The 25601-nt window shown below is 41.8% G+C and overlaps 1 protein-coding gene across 1 annotated transcript in view; it reads right to left on the bottom strand.

Annotated features, from left to right (window-relative positions):
* Positions 1-2352: 2352 nt before the first annotated feature.
* The window catches only part of LOC120020326 (TGF-beta receptor type-1-like), a 90931-nt gene continuing 67682 nt past the window's right edge, over positions 2353-25601 (bottom strand). Inside the window, exons 7-9 of the mRNA XM_038963902.1 lie at positions 25103-25227; positions 24084-24214; positions 2353-2889 (exon numbers count right to left, since the gene is read on the bottom strand). Of these exons, the coding sequence (XP_038819830.1) occupies positions 2764-2889; positions 24084-24214; positions 25103-25227 (382 nt within the window). The 3' untranslated portion in view covers positions 2353-2763. The remainder of the gene's footprint in view (positions 2890-24083; positions 24215-25102; positions 25228-25601) is intronic.

The following is a 25601-nucleotide window of genomic DNA, read 5'->3' as shown; positions in this document are numbered from 1 at the left end:
TGGTTTAACATACACTGTATATCATAGCAGCAATATCCTTCACCTCAAGTGTGACGAATGTGAAAAAACACCACATTGTTTTTCCATCGACAACACTGTTCTGTAATGACCAGTTGACCAATTATGCATTCCATGCATGGCACAATAGTTGAAGGGCGTTTTGATTTGGTTTAAGCAGGTTGATGTAAACTTGCTAAAAGACAAAAACAAATAACACAGTAGCAGATATGAATACAGCATGTACCTCTGGTTTTGCAAAAAATAATAATAATAATAAAGAACCCTACAGGTCAAATCTAAATGCCATGGCACTTGACAAGCGTTCATCTGACCTCTCCTCACAGTACTTTATAGTCGATTCTACTAGTGTAGATTATATTTTTAAATGTAATTATGCAGCAATGCTCAGAAGTGCACTTATTGCTACTGAAGAGATATGAAACAATGTCTACCTCAGATGACCTACAGAATTTCCTTAATTATCCTTTCTGTATTCTGTCCTACTGGAAAATAATAAGGGAGGTCACATGATCACATCTGTATGTTTAGCAGCATAATGAATCTCCAACTAGTAAAGTAAAATGTTCTGTCTTTCATTCATGCAACAAATTAAAGATCGACTACAGGACCTGTATAGGTCTCAATGGGGTTTTCTCACTGTAAAAGGTAGAGCTGTACACAAATCTAAGATATCCAAAAGTACATTCTTCTTTGAAATGTTATGCCCCTAGATGTGAAAACTCATTCACATAAAAGCAATACAAATATACAGAAAATAGTGTATATAATGCAGCTCCGTCAATGCTTTCCCTTAAGACCGTCCAGGATTGATTCTTACTGAGAAGATTGAAAGGTAAACTGGTATCACGGTGTTGCTTAATTGTATTCATTAGTGCACATCGTAGCACTAGTCGGTGGAATACAAAAACAAGGTCTTATTGTATAAGTCCAGGTAATCCGTTTGGTGCCTAATGAATATGACCCTGACTTCCACTGCATTTCTTCCTATGGCAGTGGGAGGACCCATTCCTTCAGAGAACCTCCTTGATTCAGAGCACTTCATGGTTATGGTTGAAAGAATGAAGAGTGCTTTGTATAAAATAGAGGTATACTATACTGAACAAAAAGATAAATGCAACATGTAGAACATGTAAAAGTGTTGGTCGCATGTTTCATGAACTGAAATAAAAGAGCCCTGCCCAGTCATGTGAAATCCATAGATTAGCACGTAATGAATTTTTTAAATTAACTGATTTCCTTGTATGAACTGTAACTCAGTAAAATCTTTGAAATTGTTGCATGTTGTGTTATAATTTTGTTCAGTATATCTATCAGCTTAGGTGTACTGTATGTACACCTGTATACACACACAAAATACATAGGAATAGAGTACAGCCTACACACTCACTCCAGAGGAGGCTGGTGGGAGGAGCTATAGGAGGATGGGCTCATTGCAATGGCTGGAATGGAATTAATGGAACGGAGCCAAACATGGTTTCCATATGTTTGACAGTTCAATTAATTCCATTCCAGCCATTACATTGAGTCACTTCATAGCTCCTCCCACCAGCTTCCTCTGACCGACTCATATTTACACTGTAAGAAATAAATATACAGGTAACTGCCAAAATAAAGGAAACACCAACATAAAGCATCTTAATAGGGCGTTGGGCCACCATGAGCCCCAGAACAGCTTCAATGCACATTATAGATTCTACAAGTGTCTGGAACTCTATTGGAGTGATGCGACAATATTCTCCCACAAGAAATTCCATCATTTAGTGGTTTGTTGATAGAGGTGGAAAACTTGGTCTCAGGCACCGCTCCAGAATCTCCCATAACTGTTCAATTAGGTTGAGATCTGGTCAAACACTCACAAACCCTTTAAACCCCCTATGCTCCTTTGAGACCCCTCTTTCAAAGGCAGATCTCTTCTACTGGCCATGGTAATCAAAATAATGGGAAACTGGGCATTTTTATACATAACCCCAAGCATGATGGGATGTTAATTGGTTAATTAACTCAGGAACCACACCAGTGTTAAAGTACCTGCTTTCAATATACTTTGTATTTACTCAAGTGTTTCCTTTATTTTGTCAGTTACCAGTACATAGCAATGAATAAAATATTGCATATTTGACAAGTCTTGATAGAGGTCATATCCAGTTTTTCTTGACAAAAGTATACACAATTATGGAGCTGGCATCTGTAAAATAAATGTTAAAGGTACAAGATGTTGAGTGAAAGAAAGAAATGCATATGAGTAACACTCAATCCTGTTTGAATGAAATGCTTAAATAAACACATACCGCAGTACTTTGAGAAATAACCAGATAGAGGTATTTGAAAATGTATATTTTCTTTCAATGCAACTTATTTCTTTAATTCAGAATATTTTCAATGGAATTCCTACAGGAGGTCCCAATAAAAGTCAAGTAGTGTCTGTTGGGGGTAAGAAAGATGGGCTTGTTGCAACCAGTCAGGCAAACCAACAGCAGGGTCAGGGGGTTGTGTCTCTGCATCCAGAGTCCAGATAGAGTATTATCCAGGTTATCCACTGGAATCAACCCATGTTCTAATGCCATCTTAGAGGAGAGCAGAGAAACAATCTCTCCAATCAGCCTTAAAGGAATGAGTCATAGAAGGGTAAACACACCCACCTGATTGTACCATCACCTCCCTCCCTCCTTCTTCAGAGAAAGAGGAGAACAGCACACAGATGGGGACCGAGATTCCAGACATTCAGGTGGCGTTGTCTCTAGTTTACATCTTGATGCCTTCCTGCTGGCTGAGCTGGGACAGGGACTTCTTGATGCGCAACGCGGTGAGGCGGGCCGCCCCGTTGGAGTACCAGCACTCCCTCATGATCTTAGCCATCACCCGCAAAACCTTGGGAGGGGACAGAGGCAGGGGAGACAGCGTCAACATCACAGGACAGCAATTACACATCCATATTTTGTTTTGCACGTTGTTGAGCACTGAGATATACATATGGATTGGATTAGCTTCCCCCACCAATCGTAGAGTAAACACCATGACTGCGGCAATTGCAATGTCACAATGTCATTCTTCAAGTGGAAAAAGTAATGGAATCACTGCTGTTGTGAAAGAACTCGAGAGCGAGAGAAACAGCAATAGAGAGACGCTACTCATAGACATGGTGTTGAATCTGCAACCGCAGTCTGAATTAAGACTTAAACCCCTGGTCTGCGGCCCAGCAAAGACAATGGAGACAGAGGAGCTCCAGCGTTCTGACCTTGAAAAGGCTGGTCAGACTTACAACATCCAGGCCACAGGTCTGAATACCAATCCATTGCATCCCTATTCCTCAATCTCACGAAGGTCTTTGTCAGTGAGTCTCGTGTTGAATGCAGGGCTGTATTGAGCAGTATGCTCTCTGGCGGATCGGACAGTGAAGACCGGATGTTCTGCTGGTCCCCTCTTAGAGGCTATTCTTTTCAATATTAGGTGCATTATGCATTTGATCTAACTGATTTGAACTGAACACTTTTCATATTCTCAGACAATCGTTAGGTCCACTGAACCAAACAATACTTAAGTTGAAAAAAAGGCCCTTCGTTTTTGGGGGGTTGGTTGGGACGGTTAAAGGCATTAATTAAGATTTTGTACAAGGTGCAGGACAAATTGTTATTTTCTGTACAAAGTCTATTAGCCAAACAGGACCTTGACATAAAGACGTGGATAAATCAAAGCTATTCTCAGTAGCAAATAAACTATTTAGGAAACAACTCTTTGCCTATAACAAAACTCAGGTATGGAGTGATTCCTCACGAAACCAGGTAAAAAAAAATATATATATATTTTTTTTTAAACGAAATGTAATCCATAGAACGGTCCTTTTGAGGAAGAATTGCTGACATGACATTTGTATCTTAAAGCATAATTGAGAAATAATTAATCAAAGTCATTTTAGACTCCATAATGTTTCATCTGTATGTGCTACAAGGTGAAAATTGGTGTAATGAAGCTTTATCGCCTGCTCTGTAATATGAGTAGTATTGATTTCAAGAACAATTTTATAAAATTAATTTATGAATATTGAAAAATAACAATGAATATTGAAAATATACTGTTGAACATAGCATACTTTACAGACATATTCAAGTTCCAACGTGGGACCTCAAAAGTTATGTACCATTTTATACAGAGAAATTGGCATAGTAAGCGATGTAACCAATAACAGCCTTCCTTTTACTTGTATCCAATGTGACCCCCCCAAAATTTCGTCACTGAGCAAATTTCTGATTTTCTGAGCGCAAACTTGAACGTTGTGAAAATTCTGTGCAACTTCCAGCACGCGTTTACTGCGAACACTGAGGCTGTACCCGCTTTAAATTTTAACAGTGATAATGTAGGTTACTGTGGCTATTTGATCATAATGTAGGCCTACTAGAGTGGCCTAAAAACAATGGAGAAAATGCATCCCATAACATTTTAACATGGAAATAGCTGTTCTATCATTCAGCATATAGTAGCAGCCAATGTGTGGTGTTCAATGTAGGCCTACATTCCATGAGACTTTTGGGGGAAAAAACATGCAAGGCTTGACATTAACCCGTTTATCCACTTGCCCTTCAGACAAGGTGACTGAAAATGTTGTGGTGTTTGATGCAAGAAACCACTTTCCAAAATAAAAAGCATTATTATTCCCATACCATTATTACAGAGAATAAAGACACATTATGCTACCGTCTGCCTATTGGCTACTTAACTTATTCAAGCCTGTCTCAAAATACAACACTGGAACTTTAAGACAAAAAAAAGCTTGCTTTTCAAAGATGGCTATAAATCTATACGTTTTGTGCTCTTGTAGGAATCAAATCACTCCCCTAATGATAACTACAAATGATGTATAACTGGCCTAATTTAAATTTCCATTTTACTAATAACTCAGTAGCTAGCAAAGGATATAAAGGATAGGATAGGCTGTTAGCCAGCCTGCCAGCTTAGTGGAGTCTGCCACTAGCATAGTCAGTGTAGTCAGCTCAGCTATCCCCATTGAGACTGTGTCTGTGCCTCAACCTAGGTTGGGCAAAACTAAACATGGTGGTGTTCGCCTTAGCAATCTCACTAGGATAAAGACCTCCTCCATTCCTGCCATTATTGAAAGAGATCGTGATACCTCACATCTCAAAATAGGGCTACTTAATGTTAGATCCCTCACTTCAAAGGCAGTTATAGTCAATGAACTAATCACTGATCATAATCTTGATGTGATTGGCCTGACTGAAACCTGGCTTAAGCCTGATGAATTTACTGTGTTAAATGAGGCCTCACCTCCTGGTTACACTAGTGACCATATCCCCCGTGCATCCTGCAAAGGCGGAGGTGTTGCTAACATTTACGATAGCAAATTTCAATTTACAAAAAAAAAAGAAGACGTTTTCGTCTTTTGAGCTTCTAGTCATGAAATCTATGCAGCCTACTCAATTACTTTTTATAGCTACTGTTTACAGGCCTCCTGGGCCATATACAGCGTTCCTCACTGAGTTCCCTGAATTTTTATCGGACCTTGTAGTCATAGCAGATAATATTCACATTTTTGGTGATTTTAATATTCACATGGAAAAGTCCACAGACCCACTCCAAAAGGCTTTCGGAGCCATCATCGACTCAGTGGGTTTTGTCCAACATGTCTCTGGACCTACTCACTGCCACAGTCATACTCTGGACCTAGTTTTGTCCCATGGAATAAATGTTGTGGATCTTAATGTTTTCCCTCATAATCCTGGACTATCGGACCACCATTTTATTATGTTTGCAATCGCAACAAATAATCTGCTCAGACCCCAACCAAGGAGCACCAAAAGTCGTGCTATAAATTCTCAGACAACACAAAGATTCCTTGATGCCCTTCCAGACTCCTTCTGCCTACCCAAGGACGTCAGAGGACAAAAATCAGTTAACCACCTAACTGAGGAACTCAATTTAACCTTGCGCAATACCCTAGATGCAGTTGCACCCCTAAAAACTAAAAACATTTGTCATAAGAAACTAGCTCCCTGGTATACAGAAAATACCCGAGCTCTGAAGCAAGCTTCCAGAAAATTGGAACGGAAATGGCACCACACCAAACTGGAAGTCTTCCGACTAGCTTGGAAAGACAGTACCGTGCAGTATCGAAGAGCCCTCACTGCTGCTCGATCATCCTATTTTTCCAACTTAATTGAGGAAAATAAGAACAATCCAAAATTTATTTTTGAAACTGTCGCAAAGCTAACTAAAAAGCAGCATTCCACAAGTGAGGATGGCTTTCACTTCAGCAGTAATAAATTCATGAACTTCTTTGAGGAAAAGATCATGATCATTAGAAAGCAAATTACGGACTCCTCTTTAAATCTGCGTATTCCTCCAAAGCTCAGCTGTCCTGAGTCTGCACAACTCTGCCAGGACCTAGGATCAAGAGAGACACTTAAGTGTTTTAGTACTATATCTCTTGACACAATGATGAAAATAATCATGCCCTCTAAACCTTCAAGCTGCATACTGGACCCTATTCCAACTAAACTACTGAAAGAGCTGCTTCCTGTGCTCGGCCCTCCTATGTTGAACATAATAAACGGCTCTCTATCCACCGGATGTGTACCAAACTCACTAAAAGTGGCAGTAATAAAGCCTCTCTTGAAAAAACCAAACCTTGACCCAGAAAATATAAAAAACTATCGGCCTATATCGAATCTTCCATTCCTCTCAATTTTTTTTGAAAAAGCTGTTACGCAGCAACTCACTGCCTTCCTGAAGACAAACAATGTATACGAAATGCTTCAGTCTGGTTTTAGACCCCATCATAGCACTGAGACTGCACTTGTGAAGGTGGTAAATGACCTTTTAATGGCGTCAGACCGAGGCTCTGCATCTGTCCTCGTGCTACTAGACCTTAGTGCTGCCTTTGATACCATCGATCACCACATTCTTTTGGAGAGATTGGAAACCCAAATTGGTCTACACGGACAAGTTCTGGCCTGGTTTAGATCTTACCTGTTGGAAAGATATCAGTTTGTCTCTGTGAATGGTTTGTCCTCTGACAAATCAACTGTACATTTCGGTGTTCCTCAAGGTTCCGTTTTAGGACCACTATTGTTTTCACTATATATTTTACCTCTTGGGGATGTCATTCGAAAACATAATGTTAACTTTCACTGCTATGCGGATGACACACAGCTGTACATTTCAATGAAACATGGTGAAGCCCCAAAATTGCCCTCGCTAGAAGCCTGTGTTTCAGACATAAGGAAGTGGATGGCTGAAAATGTTCTACTTTTAAACTTGGACAAAACAGAGATGCTATTTTGAGTCAATAGGTTGGTGATCACTTTGACTCAAAACACAAGCCGAGATCTACCGCTCACATTTTTTTTAAACATGACTTAAAACACCCTATGCAACATTAACCAATTAAACTCGAGTCGCACCACATTATTTCTGCCTCATGCACAAATTCATGTTGTTACTCCTATGAACAAGCCGCTAATAATAACAACGCAAGCCTATAGATACACTTTCCTACTCATTCATTACTGCTGCAGTGCTTTTTGTAGTGCTGAGTGGAAATAGGAAGAACGCATATTTTAGAACTTATAAAAGTGTTGAATACAAAGTGTTGATAGTGCTGAGTAAGAACTTACACCTGAACTCACTCATAACAGCATCTCTTTGCTGTATTTGTTGACAGTTTCTCTAGTCATGCTTTTAAATGTTTTGAAATCTCACAGTATCAACTTAGTTGTAGCTAACGGTCATTTTGAGCCATCCGTTTGGCCAGCGGAGGCCTATAGTGCACTTTATTTTCTTTTTGGCAACTGAATCAGGTGCACCTACTGCCAACAGTGTGAGACTAGTGCTGTTACGGTGACTGTATTACCGCCACACCGGCTGTCACGAGTCATGACTGGCAGTCAAATTCCATGTGACTGCTTAGTCACGGTAATTAGGCTGCTCTGATGCTGCGGATGGTCATTAGTAGCCTGCCAAACTTGCTACCAGGACTCAGCACTCTATTGTCCTTCTAATCACTCTGACATCATTGCAAATATAGTCCAACATCTAATCAAACACTTCATGAGAGCCCATGAGCTCATGTTGCGCAACATTTCTATAGGCTATGCAATTGCATGAGAAAACAGAGTTGAAGAGGAAGATCCCATCAGATTTCTATAGGCTAGGCCTACTATATTTATTTCTCAACTTTCCTAATATTAAGTACATTGCTTATCTTTACAACAGGAGTATAGCCTACCTGGCTGGCATGAAAATAAGCCACGGGAAAAGCAGGCACCATTCGCTATTTAAGTACATAGAGAACACGTTTTTCTTTTGCCTCTGTTCTGAGACAGGTGCATAACTATGGTCCATTCTAAAACTTTAACACATATTATTTACTATATGTAAAAACAAAATGTAAATTAAGAATATTCTGAAGGGTGACAATATTAGCCTTGTTAATATTAGTCATCACTTGTGAATGATGTATTATCACGTGTGAATGATGCCCTGCTTGTGCAGTAAGGCAGGAAATGGCACGTGTTTTTTTGCGACTTTTTCTAAATCATAGTTGCACACCTCATGAAGCCTAGCACATAGACCTATATGTTTTGATAAGGTATGTATCACAACTAACGTGGCCAAATAACGTCTTAAAATTATGCACATTATTGCGCTTTATAACCGGTGTAGAGCTTAACTGGCATACATAGGCTGCGTGTGAGTTCCAAGTTTGGGGAAGATAATTTTCACCATAAAAATGCATGGATTACCATAAGCATATGCAGTAGGCTATCGTATTAGATGATGACTTCCACTTCTGAGTTAAAGCTGAATTTTTGGTGACTGTAGAGTCCAATCCAAGATCCACAAACTTTATTGTAGTCTGTTGACAGAGGCAGGCATGGTTGTATGTCTCCTGAGCTGTTTTTTCTGTCTCTTTGTGCTCCTCTCCTATTCCCACCTCTGTACACCGCTCTGGCAGAGCTGCCGCCAGGTGGAACGGTTGGCAGCAGCATCCTCTAGGTCTGTGGGTTTGATGTTGCACTTCTTCAGCTGGTCCTTGTAGCGCTTCATCTGCCCCCATACAGACCACCAGCCAAGATGTAGCTGGCCATACATGATCTTCCGTGGCAAGCGCTGCTGAGACTTTCTAATGGCATGCCAAAGCCAGCGCAGTTGGTGTTGGGTGACCCTGGCCTCCATACTCTTGCAGTTGGATCTTAGCAAGTATTTCAGTATGGGGCACACGGTGGCACCAGGTGATTCCCAGGATGCGCTGCAGGCATCTTATGTGGAATCGCTCGAGCTGCTTGTTGTAGCGACTGTAATTGACCCAGGCTTCACAGCTGTAAAGAAGTATGGTGATTTAGACGGCGACTTGTGTGGAGGTGGAGATCACTGTTTTGGAATACCCTGCATCTGAGTTTCCTGAAGGCAGCGGATGCTTGCTTGATCCTATTTTGAATTGAGATCGATGATGCAGTCCTCCGAGAGTATGCTGCCCAGGTATATGAAGGACGGAACAATTGCCAGTGATTTGTGTTCAATGGTGAAGACAGGCATGGTGGATGGAGGGCTTGATCTCCATTGGCAGACCACCTGTCTTGGTGGTGTTGATAGACAGTCCTGCTAGACCCTCACAGCCGCTACAAGGACGGACTGAAGGGCTTTCAGAGTGTGGGCCACAAGAGCACAGTCATCAGCGTACTGCAGCTCAAGAACCTGCTCCATCAAAATGTTGGTGTTTGCTTGGAGCCTCCTGATGTTGAATAGGTTTCCATCCAGCCTGAAGTTCACCGCAACACTGCTGCTGTCCTCAAGCTCCTTGTGGAAAATCTGGGTGACACATAGGAGGAAGATGTTAAATAGTACTGGTGCCAGCACACACCCCTGCCTCACACCGATGCTTACTCCAAAGGGAACTGACTCTTGCCCTCCTATGGCCACCCGAACCATCATACCATCATGGAACTGGCAAAGGACGTTGACAAATTTTGAGTAGAATGCCCCATAGTAGTTCCCTGCTCACAGTGTTGAAGGCCTTGGAGAGGTCAACGAAGGCCATGAAAAGGTCTGAATGTTGTTCACGGCACTTCTCCTGGAGTTGCCTTACCATGAATATCATGTTGACCGTACTCCTGTTCTTTCTGAAGCCGCATTGTGACTCTGGCAGCAGTTCCTCTGATGTTGTTCACCAGCCTGTGTAGCATCACCTTGGAAAGGACCATGCCCGGCAACAGCCAGAAGGGGTATCCCCCGGCTGTTGTCGCAGATGGACTTGTCACCAATTGTTCTTATAGATGGTGACAATGTTTGCTGTTGGGGGACGATCTCCCCATCCCAAACCTCAGTGATGTACTGGTGGAGCGTTCTGGTGCAGAAGTAACCTCCCTTCTTAAGTAGCTCTGCCGGGATGCTGTCAGCACCAGGAGTCTTGTTGTTCTTGAGGGAACAGATAGCTGATAACACCTCTTGGAAGGTTGGAAAATGGTTGAGGTCTTGAATGGGTGGACAGACAGGCAGTTCTTTCAGGATGGAGTGGTCTGTAGGAGAATGCTGATTGAGTAGTGCTTAAAAGTGGTCAGCCCACCTCATCAGGATCTGGTTTTGGTCCTTCAAGAGAGTCAGACCATCAGCTGTTTACATGGTGGTGATTGAGCGACTTCTAGGGCCATAGATATCTTTAGTTGAGTTGTAGAAATTGTGCATGTCGTTTTTGTCTGCATAAATGTGGATTTCCTGTGCCTTATTCGTCCACCATAAATTTTTCTCAGAGCGTGCAAGATTGTTTGCACTTCCTTGCGCAATGCATACCATTGCTTGCGAAGGGTAGCAGATGTGGGAATGTTGAGAGTAGCCCTGTACGCTTTGTGCATATTGTCCAGTAAGGCTGTGATGGTGTCAGAGGCTGGGTAGAAGGCTGTTCTTAATTGCCAGTCCCACACCGTGCTTATGTTGTACACCCGGAGGGTAACCTTTCCAGAAGAAGGTGTAACCTTCTACCTCTTATTTCTGGGAACCTTCATCCAGGAACTTGGTCTCACTCAGGGCAGCAATGCCAATGTTGTAGCGCCTTAGTTCTGCAGCAATCAAAGCTGTTCTCCGATGGGGTCTGTTGCTATTATCGTCAGTGTCCAAAAGAGTTCCGATGTTCTTTCCTCGCTAGTTTCAGGGGAATTATTTTCTTTAGCTATTTTCGACAGCTGAGTGGAACTCCCGATAGGTGCGGTAGTCTATCCAGGATGGAGTGAGTGGGCAATTTTTAGGCCACCTTTTCTAGGCCTCTTCCCAGCTGGGGTGAGCAGTGTGGCTCCTAAATAGGGCTGCTCAGTCACACAGAGGTCTGCCGAGAGCAGCTGCCACTCAAGTCACAGCTGCTGGCGACCATAATAGCCCTGTGCCGCTGGCACTGAATAAGGGTTCCCGGTGCATTCACTCCTGCCCCCATCACCAGACACCCCAACATCGCCAGACTTTAGTCCGGTTTACGGTTGATGGCTTCACCGAGGCCAGAAGTGGATACCTGCGCAAAGGAAGTTATTTAAAGTGCCGCTGAGGGTGCGCAATCCCCAACAGCACTACTTCACTGTAGGAAGGTGAAATTCCAGTGGCACGGGGGAAACCCAGGATGACCAGTATCTTCCACAGCTGCCGGAGCCCTAGTCTGTCAGCGTCCGCCTATCACGCACCGCCAGCACGCTGCTTTTCTCTCAGGGTGCGCTCCCCTAGCCTTTGTCGTACCAGACTAACCCACAAGGCAGCGGGACAGTGGTTGATAGCTGCCAGGACGTGTCCACAAAGAGGTGGGCCTGTACAGACGCATCTCTGGGGCCCACTGGTGCTCCCGAGATCCCCTGCCAGTTAGCCAGGAGTTTCAAGACAACCAGTAAACGTGTGCCGCCGCGAGGAGGTCCGACAGGAGTCCTTGTCATGGAGAGGCTTTGTACCAACAAGGGGAGACTTGTGCATGAAGCTGCTCCCTAATTCACTACAAGGGCTAGCCGGCGAGAGTGTGCAAGCACATGGTAAGCGGGCATGCAACTAACCTCTACCTCGGCACTATTGCACTAGACGCGTCACATGCACGCTGCGGTTGCCTGCCGACACACACACAAAAAAAAACATAATTAACATAGATGGTGCCATTATACGATACATAGCCTACTGCATATATGCATGGCAGAAAAACATACATCAAAACTGATTTAAGATGTCTTTGATACATAATTAATTGGCCTGGCCTTTGAGTGTGTACTGTTATTATGCATCCTGGATGGACTACAAAATGTATGCTACAAAATGTATATCCATGAGTCTGGGAGAAAACGTATAGCCCTAGGCGATGCTGTTGGTTCATTGATTGTGCAGGGCAGATTACAGTTAGCCTACAATTAGTGAATTTTTATATTTTCATAATAATGAATTGGGTGACACATTACCTTTAGCTATACAGAATCTCTCACCACCATGTGTTTCCATCTCCTCCTCTATTCCTTTCTCAAGCGTGCAGACAGGCTGTCAACAGTCTAGTGAAATATGTTTAGTTGCGAAACGTTACTAATCGATGTTCCCGAACAGATTTCACTTGGTTTCCCAAATTAAGCACTGGGTAGCTGCAAGAACAAGGTTGGAGAGCCGATGGCATACAGAGTTTGGGTGGAATATCACCTGTCGGGCAGCCAAAGCATACTCCTCAAACAGTGGTTGATGCAAGGAGTGAAAAAAGTGTTCTTGTATTTATTTATCAGCGGCTCATATTAAACACATGCTCCACTATAAAACTGAAGTAGCCTACAAAATAGACCAACGTTCCATATTCGAGTGCATACAGATGACATGCATTTTTTCTCCCTGCTCCTTTGATAATGGCCCATTCTAAACCGCGACACATTTTGCATATTAGTAAAGACAAGATTAAATTGAGAAAAGTCTGATGGGTGAAAATACAATCACTTGATGAGAAAACAGCTGTTTCAAGTGATTGCTTTTACACTCAATACAGCCACGTCATACAGTGCATTCGGAAAATATTCAGGCCCCTTTAGTTTTTCCACATTTTGTTACGTTACAGCCTTGTTCTAAAATTGATTAAATTACATTTTTTACTCAATCTACACACAATACCCCATAATGACAAAGCGAAAACATTATTTACGTAAGTATTCAGACCCTTTGCTATGATAACCGAAATTGAGTTCAGGTGTATCCTGGTTTCCATTGATCATCCTTGAGATGTTTATACAACTTGATTGGAGTCCACCTGTGGTAAATTCAATTGATTTGACATGATTTGGAAAGGCACACACGTCTATGTAAGATCCCACAGTTGACAGTGCATCTCAGATCAAAAACCAAGGCATGAGGTCGAAGGAATTGTCCGTAGAGCTCCGGAACAGGATTGTGTCGAGGCACAGTTCTGGGGAAGGGTACCAAAAAATGTCTGCAGCATTGAACATCCCCAAGAACACAGTGGCCTCTATCATTCTTAAATGGAAGAAGTTTGAAACCACCAAGACTCATCCTAGAGCTGGCCGCCCTTCCAAACTGAGCAAGGGAAAAGGGCCTTTGTCAGGGGGGTGACAAAGAACCCAATGGTCACTCTGATAGAGCTCCTGAGTACCGCTGTGGAGATGGGAGATCCTTCCAGAAGGACAACCATCTCTGCAGCACTCCACCAAATCAGGCCTTTATGGTAGAGTGTCCAGATGGAAGCCACCCCTCAGTAAAAGGCACAGGACAGCCCGTTTGGAGTTTGCCAAAAGGCACCTAAAGGACTCTCAGACCATGAGACACAAGATTCTCTGGTCTGATGAAACCAAGATTTCCTGGTTTCCTCCAGTGTCGCGTCTGGAGGAAACCAGGCACCGCTCATCACCTATCCAATACCATCCCTATGGTGAAGCACGGTGGTGGCAGCATCATTCTGTGGGGATGTTTTTCAATGGTAGGGAGTGGAGGGATAGTCAAGATCGAGGGGGAATGATGAACGGAGCAAAGTACCGAGAGATCCTTGATGAAAACCTGCTCCAGAGCGTTGAGGACCTCAGACTGGAGCGAAGATTCACCTTCCAACAGGAAAACGACCTTAACTTCTTATGGCTGCAAGGGGCAGTATTGAGTAGCCTGATAAAATGTGTCCATTTCAAACGGCCTCGTACTCAATTCTTGCTCGTACAATATGCATATTATTATTACTATTGGATAGAAAACACTCTCTAGTTTCTAAAACCGTTTGAATTATTTCTCTGAGTGAAACAGAACTCATTCTGCAGCACTTTTCCTGACCCGGAAGTTCAAAGTCTGAAATCGATGCTCTCTTCCTCTTCCTGCCTATAAATGGGCACAAGAGCTATTAGTATACATGCACGTCATACACCTTCCTCTGGGCGTCAAGAAGGCTGTGAGAGAAGAAATGAGGTGATTATCTCGATCTGGGATGGAATAAATTCTCTTGGAATGACGTGTACCCCATTTCCGGTACTCTGAAGAACGCGATTTGGACAGTGGGGTTGCCTTTTGTTTTGCTGACGTTATAGGCGACTATTATTTCCGGCTTTGATTTTATTTGATACATGTCACCATATCATCGTAAAGTATGTTTTTTCAATATAGTTTCATCAGATTATTGAAATTTTTTCGGGAGTTTTGCCGTGTTCCGTTCTCTTCCGTTTGTTTACATGGAGAGATCCGTGCAACCCGGCTAGCGCGCTTGCTAAATGGAGAGAGAAAGTTGCCATTCTGAATCCAAACAACGACTCATCTGGACAAAGGACACCTTGTTCAACATTCTGATGAAAGATCAGCAAAAGTAAGACCCGTTTTATGATGTTGTTTCATATATCTGTCGTAGTCGCCGGCGCCCAAGTGTTTCTGGCTATTGTGCTAAGCTAATATAACGCTACATTTTGTTTTCGCTGTAAAACACTTAATAAATCGGAAATATTGTCTGGCATCACAAGATGCCTGTCTTTCATTTGCTGTACACTATGTATTTTTCAGAAATGTTTTATGATGAGTAATTAGGTATTTGACGTTGGTGTCTGTAAATATTATGGCTGCTTTCGGTGCAATTTCTGAATGTAGCTGCAATGTAAACTATGATTTATACCTGAAATATGCACATTTTTCGAAAAAAACATATGCTATACAATAAATATGTTATCAGACTGTCATCTGATGAGGTTGTTTCTTGGTTAGTGGCTATTTATATCTTTATTTGGCCGAATTTGTGATAGCTACTGATGGAGTCAAAAACTGATGGAGTAATAAAAGTGGAGTCTTTTGCTAACGTGGTTAGCTAATAGATTTACATATTTTGTCTTCCCTGTAAAACATTTTAAAAATCGGACATGTTGGCTGGATTCACGAGATGTGTACCTTTCATATGCTGTATTGGACTTGTTAATGTGTGAAAGTTAAATATTTAAAAAATATATATTTTGAATTTCGCGCCCTGCACTTGAAGTGGCTGTTGTCATAAGTGTACCGATGTCGGGCTTGCACGCCAAATAGGTTAAGCACACAGCCAAGACAACACAGGTGTGGCTTCGGGACAAGTCTCAATGTCCTTGAGTGGCCCAGCCAGAGCCTGGGCTTGAACCCGATTTAACATCTCTGAAGAAACCTGAAAATAGCTGTGAAGCGACACTCCCCATCCAACCTGACAGAGCTTGAGAGGATCTGCAGAAAAGAATGGGAGAAACTCTCCAAATACAGATGTGCCAAGCTTTTAGCGTCATACCCAAGAAGACTCAAGGCTGTAATCGTTGCCAAAGCTGCTTCAAAAAAGTACAGAGTAAAGGGTATGAATACAGTACCAGTCAAAAGTTTGGACAGATCTACTTAAAGTTTTTTTTTTTTTTACATTGTACATTGTGAAGACATCAAAACTATGAAGTAACACATACAGAATCATGTAGTAATCAAAAAAGCGTTAACTTCTTTGTGATAGGGGGCAGCATTTTCACTTTTGGATGAATTACGTGCCCATAGTGAACTGCCTCCTACTCTGTCCCAGATGCTAATATATGCATATTATTATTATTATTGGATGGAAAACACTCTTACGTTTCTAAAACTGTTTGAATGATGTCTGTGAGTATAACAGAACTCATGTGGCAGGCAAAAACCTGAGATAAAATCCAAACAGGAAGTGAAAATTCTGAGAGTGGTCGTTGTTAAAGTCAGCGCCTATTCAACTCCCTGTAATATATGGATTTGTTTGCACTTCATACGCCTTCCACTAGATGTCAACAGTCAGTAGAACGTGGACTGAAGTTTATGATGTGTTGTGGGACCGGATGGGAGGGGAATGAGTCAGTGGTCTGGCAGATTGCCAGTTCTTGGTCATGCGCTTTCCTCATGTTGTCGCCTTGCGTTCCATTACTTATACAGACATGAAAGAATGCTTCGGTTGGAACGTTATTGGATATAAATGATAACATCCTGAAGATTGATTCTCTACTAAATTTGACCAGTTTATTCGACTTGGAATATAACTGTTTGAAGTTTTCGTCCGACGTTTGCCTGCATCTGCGCGAGCGTTTGGACACGTGTACTACACATGCTAGCAAAATTAGCTAATTGGACATAAGTAATGGACATTATCGAACAAAACAATGATTTATTGTAGAACTAGGATTCCTGGCACTGCATTCTGATGAAAGATCATCAAAGGTAAGGGAATATTTATGATGTAATTTCGTATTTCTGTTGACTCCAACATGGCGGAGAAATGTTGTTAAATCTGAGTGCCGTCTCAGATTATTGCATGGTATGCTTTTCCCTAAAGTTTAAAAAAAATATGACACAGCGGTTGCATTAAGAACAAGTGTATCTTTAATTATATGTAAAACATGTATCTTTCATCAAAGTTTATGATGAGTATTTCTGTTATTTGACGTGGCTCTCTGTAATTACTCCGGATATTTTGGAGGCATTTCTGAACATGGCACCAATGTAAACCGAGATTTGTGGATATAAATATGCACATTATTGAACAAAACATAAATGTATTGTGTAACATGATGTCCTATGAGTGTCATCTGATGAAGATTATCAAAGGTTAGTGATTAATTTGATCTCTATTTCTGTTTTTTGTTACTACTATCTTTTGCTGGGAAAATGGCTGTGTGTTTTTTGGATTTGGTGGTGATCTAACATAAATATATGTTGTGTTTTCGCTGTAAAACGTTTTTTTTATTTTTAAAATCGGACACGATGGGTAGATTAACAAGATGTTTATCTTTCATTTGCTGTATTGGACGTGTTAATGTGTGAAAGTTAAATATTTCAAAAGAATATTTTTGAATTTCCCGCGCTGCCTTTTCAGCGGAATGTTGGTGGGGGGTTCCGCTAGCGGAACGTGTGTCCTAGAAAGGTTAAGGAGAAGTGGATCTAAAATTCAATGTGTAACACTTGTATTTTCATCAACATTTATGATGACTATTTCTGTAAATTGATGTGGCTCTCTGCAAAATCACCGGATGTTTTGGAACTACTGAACATAACGCGCCAATATAAACTGAGATTTTTGGATATAAATATGAACTTTACCGAACAAAACATACATGTATTGTGTAACATGAAGTCCTATGAGTGTCATCTGATGAAGAACATCAAAGGTTAGTGATTAATTGTATCTCTATTTCTGCTTTTTGTGACTCCTCTCTTTGGCTGGAAAAATGGCTGTGTTTTTCTGTGAATAGGCACTCACCTAACATAATCGTTTGGTTTGCTTTCGTCGTAAAGCCTATTTGAAATCGGACACTGTGGCTGGATTTACAACAAGTGTATCTTTAAAATGGTGTAAAATAGATGTATGTTTGAGGAATTTTAATTATGTGATTTCTGTTGTTTTGAATTTGGCGCCCTGCAGTTTCACTGGCTGTTGACGAGGTGAGACGCTACCGTCCCACATACTCTAGAGAGGTTAAAAGAGGTCATAAATATGCCAATTGATTATTTTTAGATACAAATGTCAATAATCCTTCCTCAAAAAATACCATTCTATGGATTTACATTTTGTGAAAATCCATATAATCATGGTATTTTTTGTGACCTGGTTTCATGAGGAATCACTCTATGGCTCTACTATTGCCAACCTGTTATAACTGCCCAACCTGCTCTCTCTCAGGATAAGGCCAAATTAGCACCTAAATACGCTTTCCAGGAACCCCTTTCCGTTTGGAATGTTCCAAACAATAGGTCAAAAATACATTTTAATCATAACTTCTTATTTAACCAATAAATATTCCTCATTGACTCATGAAATCCGTATACCACGGGCATGACAAAACATGTATTTTTACTGCTCTATTTATGTTTGTAACCAGTTTATAATAGCAATAAGGCACCTCTGAGGTTTGTGATATATGGCCAATATACCACGGCTAAGGGCTGTGTCCTGGCACTCCGCGTTGCGTCGTGATTAGAAACACCCCTTTGCCATGGTATATTGGCCATATACCACACCTCCTTGGGCCTTATTGCTTAATTATAGACCATTGCTCCATACTGAATCTTCCCAGATCCTTTGTCTGCGCTTATGGACTGCCCTCTTCAATTCGAAACGAAGGTTTTCAATGGGGTTCAAGTCTGGAGACTGAGTTGCCATTGCAAAATGTTGATTGTGGTCAATTTAAACAACTTAAGTTGTATTAGTCGTATGTATGGGATACACATGGTATACACATGGTATACACTGTCCAACGAAATCCTTACTTGCAGGTTCCTTCGACAGTGCAACAATAAGAAATAAAATATAAACAAAGTTAAATGGCTCAGTAGAATAGAAAACATTTTAGTATCAGTATAATACAATATTTTACACGCTATGGGGACGGTGGGATTAGGGGGCAAGTGTTTACAGTGGGGCAAAAAAGTATTTAGTCAGCCACCAATTGTGCAAGTTCTCCCACTTAAAAAGATGAGAGAGGCCTGTAATTTTCATCATAGGTACACTTCAACTATGACAGACAAAATGAGGGAAACAAATCCAGAAAATCACATTGTAGGATTTTTAATGAATTTATTTGCAAATTATGGTGGAAAATAATTATTTGGTCACCTACAAACAAGCAAGATTTCTGGCTCTCACAGACTTCTTTAAGAGGCTCCTCTGTCCTCCACTCGTTACCTGTATTAATGGCACCTGTTTGAACTTGTTATCGGTATAAAAGATACCTGTCCACAACCTCAAACAGTCACACTCCAAACTCCACTATGGGCAAGACCAAAGAGCTGTCAAAGGACACCAGAAACAAAATTGTAGACCTGCACCAGGCTGGGAAGACTGAATCTGCAATAGGTAAGCAGCTTGGTTTGAAGAAATCAACTGTGGGAGCAATTATTAGGAAATGGAAGGCATACAAGACCACTGATAATCTCCCTCGATCTGGGGCTCCACGCAAGATCTCACCCCGTGGGGTCAAAATGATCACAAGAACGGTGAGCAAAAATCCCAGAACCACACGGGGGGACCTAGTGAATGACCTGCAGAGAGCTGGGACCAAAGTAACAAAGCCTACCATCAGTAACACACTACGCCGCCAGGGACTCAAATCCTGCAGTGCCAGACGTGTCCCCCTGCTTAAGCCAGTACATGTCCAGGCCCGTCTGAAGTTTGCTAGAGAGCATTTGGATGATCCAGAAGAAGATTGGGAGAATGTCATATGGTCAGATGAAACCAAAATAGAACTTTTTGGTAAACTCAACTCGTCCTGTTTGGAGGACAAAGAATGCTGAGTTGCATCCAAAGAACACCATACCTACTGTGAAGCATGGGGGTGGAAACATCATGCTTTGGGGCTGTTTTTCTGCAAAGGGACCAGGACGACTGATCCGTGTAAAGGAAAGAATGAATGGGGCCATGTATCGTGAGATTTTGAGTGAAAACCTCCTTCCATCAGCAAGGGCATTGAAGATGAAACGTGGCTGGGTCTTTCAGCATGACAATGATCCCAAACACACTGCCCGGGCAACGAAGGAGTGGCTTCGTAAGAAGCATTTCAAGGTCCTGGAGTGGCCTAGCCAGTCTCCAGATCTCAACCCCATAGAAAATCTTTGGAGGGAGTTGAAAGTCCGTGTTGCCCAGCAACAGCCCCAAAACATCACTGCTCTAGAGGAGATCTGCATGGAGGAATGGGCCAAAATACCAGCAACAGTGTGTGAAAACCTTGTGAAGACTTACAGAAAACGTTTGACCTCTGTCATTGCCAACAAAGGGTATATAACAAAGTATTGAGATAAATAAGTATTTGGTCAATAACAAAAGTTTTCCACCATAATTTGCAAATAAATTCATAAAAAATCCTACAATGTGATTTTCTTTTCTCATTTTGTCTGTCATAGTTGAAGTGTACCTATGATGAAAATTACAGATAAAAAAGATTTTAAAAAGCTCTGGTGGCAGAAACGAAACTCTAGCTAATGTCTCACAAGGAACCCCATTCTCCCATCTTTTTAAGTGGGAGAACTTGCACAATTGGTGGCTGACTAAATACTTTTTTGCCCCACTGTATATTGTGCAGTATTTAGCAATCATAATAAGAGTCTGGTAGCAGCAGTTGTGTCACGTCTGCTCCTGCTCCTCCGCGCCAGAATACTAACCACTGGTCCTGGGATTCATCATTACGCACACCTGTGAATCATTATGATTCACACCTGGACTCCATTACCTTCACCCTTTATATGTCACTCTCCAGTTGGTATTGTTCTTGTGTTGTTTTATTAAAACGTTTCACCTGCACCTGCTTCCGACTCGTCGCCCCATCATTACAAGTTGTGATGTGTGTGTGTGTAGCATACATTTATACGTGGGTATGTGCTAAGGTGTGCAGAGTAAGTGTAGGTGGTCAGTCCAGTTCAAGTGTTCAGCAGTTTGATGGCTTGTAGATAGAAACTTTCTCTGACCCTGTTGGTATCAGACCTCATACTCCGATACCGTCTGCCCGACGGTAAGGGAGAGAGAACAGCTCGTGGCTGGGGTTTCTAGGGTCCTTGATGATACTGCGAGCCTTCCTCAGGTGTCCTGGATGGGTGGGAGCATGGTCCCAGTGATGTACTGGGCCATCTTCACAGCCCACTGGAGGGCCTTGCGGTCGTGGAAGGAGCAATTCCCATACCAGGTTGTGAAGCAACTGGTCAGGACCTTCGATGGTGCAGCAGTAGTATTTGGAGAGAACCTGGGATGGCATGCCAAATTTCTTCAGCCGCCTTAGGAAGTAGAAATGCTGTTGCGGCCTCTTGACAAGAGTGATTGTGTTATTGGTCCATGTCAAGTCCTCAGTGATGTGTACACCGAGGAACTTAAAACTGCAGACTCTCTACCGCAGTCCTGTTAATATGGATGAGGCCATGTTCCCTCCTCTGCTTCCTGAAGTCAATAATCAATTCCTTTGTTTTGCTGATGTTGAGGGAGGTTGTCCTGGCACTACAATGCCAGTTCACTTACTTCCTCCCTATAGGCTGACTCGTCATTGATGGTTATCAGGCCTACAATCGCGGTGTCGTCAGCAAACTTGATGGACTTGGTGTCGTGCAAAGCAACACAGGGATGGGTGAACAGGGAGAACAGCAGAGGGCTGAGGACACACCCCTGGGAGTCGTTGTGGAGGAGGTGGTTGCTGCCAATCATCACATCCTGTGGTTTGCCTGTCTGGAACACCAGGATCCAGTTGCAGAGGGTGGTATCCAGACCCAGATCTCTGAGCTTGGTGTCAACACTCCCTGCCTTATTTTAAGGTATCTCCGATCAACAGACGCATATCTGTATTCCCAGTCATGTGAAATCCATAGATTAGGGCCTAATGAATATATTTCAATTGATTGATTTCCTTATATGAACTGTAACGCCGTAAAATCTTGGAAATTATTGCATGTTGCATTTATATTTTTGTTCAGTGTAGTTGAATTACGTGTTTGTGAAGAGCTGGAACAAAAATCTGTAAACTCCTGTCCTGTCTATTAAATTTGCCCTCATGTACTGAACAAGTTTATGAATGTTGGAGGTTCATCTCCTGGATATCCCTCACTTGGGAATTACTTCTTCGACAATGGACTGTGTTTTAAGGACTCACAGATAGAGGAAAACCAATAAAAATGTTAACATTTATTCAAAGTGTTGATGTTCACATGTTTCTAGTTTAGAGGCTTGGGCATCTGGTGACTGCAGTTACTCTGTCTAATCCCCTGCAAGGAGAGAGAAAGTCATCAATAATATTACAAATCATTCTATTGAACATTTATTCCTGTTTGATATGCATTTATATTGGATATGTTATCCTGTTATCACATGCCAGTATTTGTTTTGTATCCAATGGATTTAGCTTGCATTAGGATGAAGAAGCCTAGGCCTTCTAATCTAGTTAGATTGCATCATATTATCTTTCAATATTAGTTATCGACAAACATAAAAGCATGTTATCTTGAACATCTGTGTCATGTAATAATATGCAAGGGTGTGATAGTTGTTTGAATTAAATCGCAATTCAAGACTACTCATTAGAAAAAAAACATCAGCTCTAATGTAATATTAGCTTCACAGTGAAACTCCACTATTCTGGCTATAGATCATTCTTAAAAATAGCTTATTTAGCTATCACAAAAAATCATTGTCTAAGATATCATGGAAGCTTACCAGTCACGTCCACATCGATGGAGCTGCAGACCAAGCAATATGCGAGAGGTGGACCATATACTGTAGGATAATTATTCTGGTCGGGGTCAATTTCATTCATTAACAGGTACTGAGGAGATCAATTCTGTTACTTGTTATTCGTATCAGATATTTCCATTTTGGGGCTAGGTCACTGAATTGCTAGCACTAGTTGCTCACGCTGCTACAGTGGCTACAAACATCTCGCCCCTCGTGGAATGTGAATGCGTTATCACGTGATGCTGCCTTCGAATCCCTTCCCAAGTGGCAGTAACCTAAAAGAAAAGTGCTACCTACTAAGGTAGGTGCCTTTGGAGGTAGGTAGGCAGCTGCCTTTGGATTGGTTAAATAATAAGAGTAGGCTACGTCAACATTAGTTTCCATTCATAGCAAAGTTTCAAAACGATTGCCCAGCAATGGGCGCGAACTCCTGATGCTCCGAGCCGAAGTGTGCTGATTAGACCACTGCGTTACGGCAGTTCACAATGCTCTAGCAAGCCGTAAAAATACTTGATGGTGTGAGGTTCGTTGGTTTGCAGAGCCTTCCCCAAACCATAGCCCCTTAGGTATGGTACGAGAGTGCATTGTATAGCCTACAAACACCACTTCCAGCTGCACCCAGGCGGCGATTCTAAATATATATATTTATTTTTTTAATTCTCCTGCTTGAGTATTATTTTTCTCCTGCCACAAAATGGGTCATATTAAGATCCGACATCTGTATGTATGCACTCACGCAGCCGAGTTGGGGAATAGCTTTCAAGATTTTTAGAATTGGTAATACAGTCAGGTGGGGGGGGGGGGGAAAGAGAGCAGCACTGCTGAAAGAATACCAGTCCATCTATAGATTTTAAAGTGAGGAGCAGGAGACAGGTAGAAAGATGGGTCTTCTAGTCATCTCTCCGAATGTGTCCCTGATGTGCTCATGTTAATTTAGCGAATTATCTTTGAGTGATTTAAAACCGCACATTCTTTGCCTCTTTTCTCCAACCGCAGACAGAGTGAAGCAAATAGACTGATGGTCCATTTAATATTCACCAGCCTGGCCATCAATTCAGGGAGTTGCTTTACAGTCGGCCTGGGATGCCTAGGCTCTGGCAGCAGCCATTGTAACCTTGCAGGAGATGATGATCAGATTATGATGCTTTATGACTGCAAATTGGATGTAATCTAATTGTCTGTTTCCAAGCAATAAAAATTGCATCAATAAAGCCAGAGAGAAAGTGGATCTGGTGATGAAGTGGGAAGGCTGCTGGCAGAAGACCAAAGAGGGAGAGAGTAATAGAGGAAACAAAAAAAATGAAAAAGAGAGAGAAAGAGGTGAGGCAGACAGTTAAGAGACCGACCAAGAAACAGATAGAAACAAACAGATGATATTCCCAAGGGAAGTAAAGCAAGACAAAAAGCACATAGTATGTCATACCTCGCAGCTCTGCCACCTGTTGGGGATGTTGGCCCGTAGTTTCTGGTCACACACCACCCTCCTCATCTCTTCCACCGAGGGGTCTGACTGGACCAGGTCATAGTAGGGCAACTGGTAGTCCTCGTGGATACCTGGGGAGCAACAGACACGGGATGGGATTAGACACAAGGCCAATGGCAATCTAGGATCAAATTCTGACAAAGTGTTGAAAATATCAGAGAAAGGCAAATGATGACTCCAAGCCTTAGAGGGACAGACTAAACTAGAGTCAGAGTGAGTCTCACAATATATCCCAAACCTTGGGCCTTGTGTCAGTGGCAGGCTGCAATGTGTAAGACATGACGCTTTCAGAAATTAGCCGCGGTCCTTGGGGCCAAAACGACTCACTGTGTGATAAGAGCTAAAAGGAGCGTAGTGTTATCTCCAGTGGTGGGTAAAGTACTCATTGTCATACTTGAGTAAAAGTAAAGATAACTTAATAGGAAATGACTCAAGTTAAAGCCACCCAATAAAATACTACTTGAGTAAGTCTAAAAGTATTTGGTTTTAAATATACTTAAGTATTAAAAGTAAGTAGAATTGCTAAGATGTACTTATGTATCAAAAGTCAAAGTATAAACCATTTCAGATTCCTTATTTTAAGCAAACCAGATGGTATAATTGTTTTTTTAAATTTTAATTTACAGATAGCCAGGGTCACACACCAAGTCAGACATAATTTACAAAACGAAGCATTTGTGTTTAGTGAGTCCGCCAGATCATAAGCAGTAGGGATGAGCAGGGGTGTTCTCTTGCTAAGTGTGTGAATTGGACCATTTTCCTGTCAAAATGTAACGAGTAGTTTTGGGTGTGAGGGAAAATGTATGAAGTAAAAAGTACATTATTTTCTTTAGGAATGTAGAGAAGTAAAAGTAGGCAAAAATAAAAATAGTAAAGTAAACTACAGATACCTAAAAAAAACTACTTAAGTAGTAATTTAAAGTATTTTTACTTAAGTACACTACACCACTGGTTCTCACCTCCTATTGAGCATCTCCGTGCGATCTCCCAGAACACCAGGCCCATGGCGTAGATGTCTGCCCGCTTGAACGACTCAAAATGCTTCATATTGATTGAGTCATCCAGGACTTCAGGGGCCATGTACCTGAGGAGACATTCACCAGACAGTTCTCTTTAGCCTTTCAGACACAGGGTCGACAACATGAGCTCTTTACTCACTCTTCATTCTCAAAGAGTATCCTGAGTGACCAGGGTGAACAAGTGTCCTCCCAGTTAAGAGGTACTGAATGTACTATGCTGGTTTAAACATGAACGTTCTAAAGATGAATATTCTACGCTGACCTTTTCTGATCCAAAGCTCCAATGACGATCTAAAATCCTGATTTAAACATCCCTGTACAGTCTCAGTCTATTGTCTAATCCTTTACTAGGTGATGATCTGATCGATGCGAGCCTTGCAGTGTCGTCAGGAGAGTAAAGGGCAGGAGCGAGAGAAAAGGGCTGTAGTAGGTTAGAGGT

Source organism: Salvelinus namaycush, chromosome 25 (genome assembly GCF_016432855.1).
Source record: "Salvelinus namaycush isolate Seneca chromosome 25, SaNama_1.0, whole genome shotgun sequence".
NCBI classification, from domain to species: Eukaryota; Metazoa; Chordata; class Actinopteri; order Salmoniformes; family Salmonidae; genus Salvelinus; species Salvelinus namaycush.
This window is presented reverse-complemented; position numbering and strand designations above follow the sequence as displayed.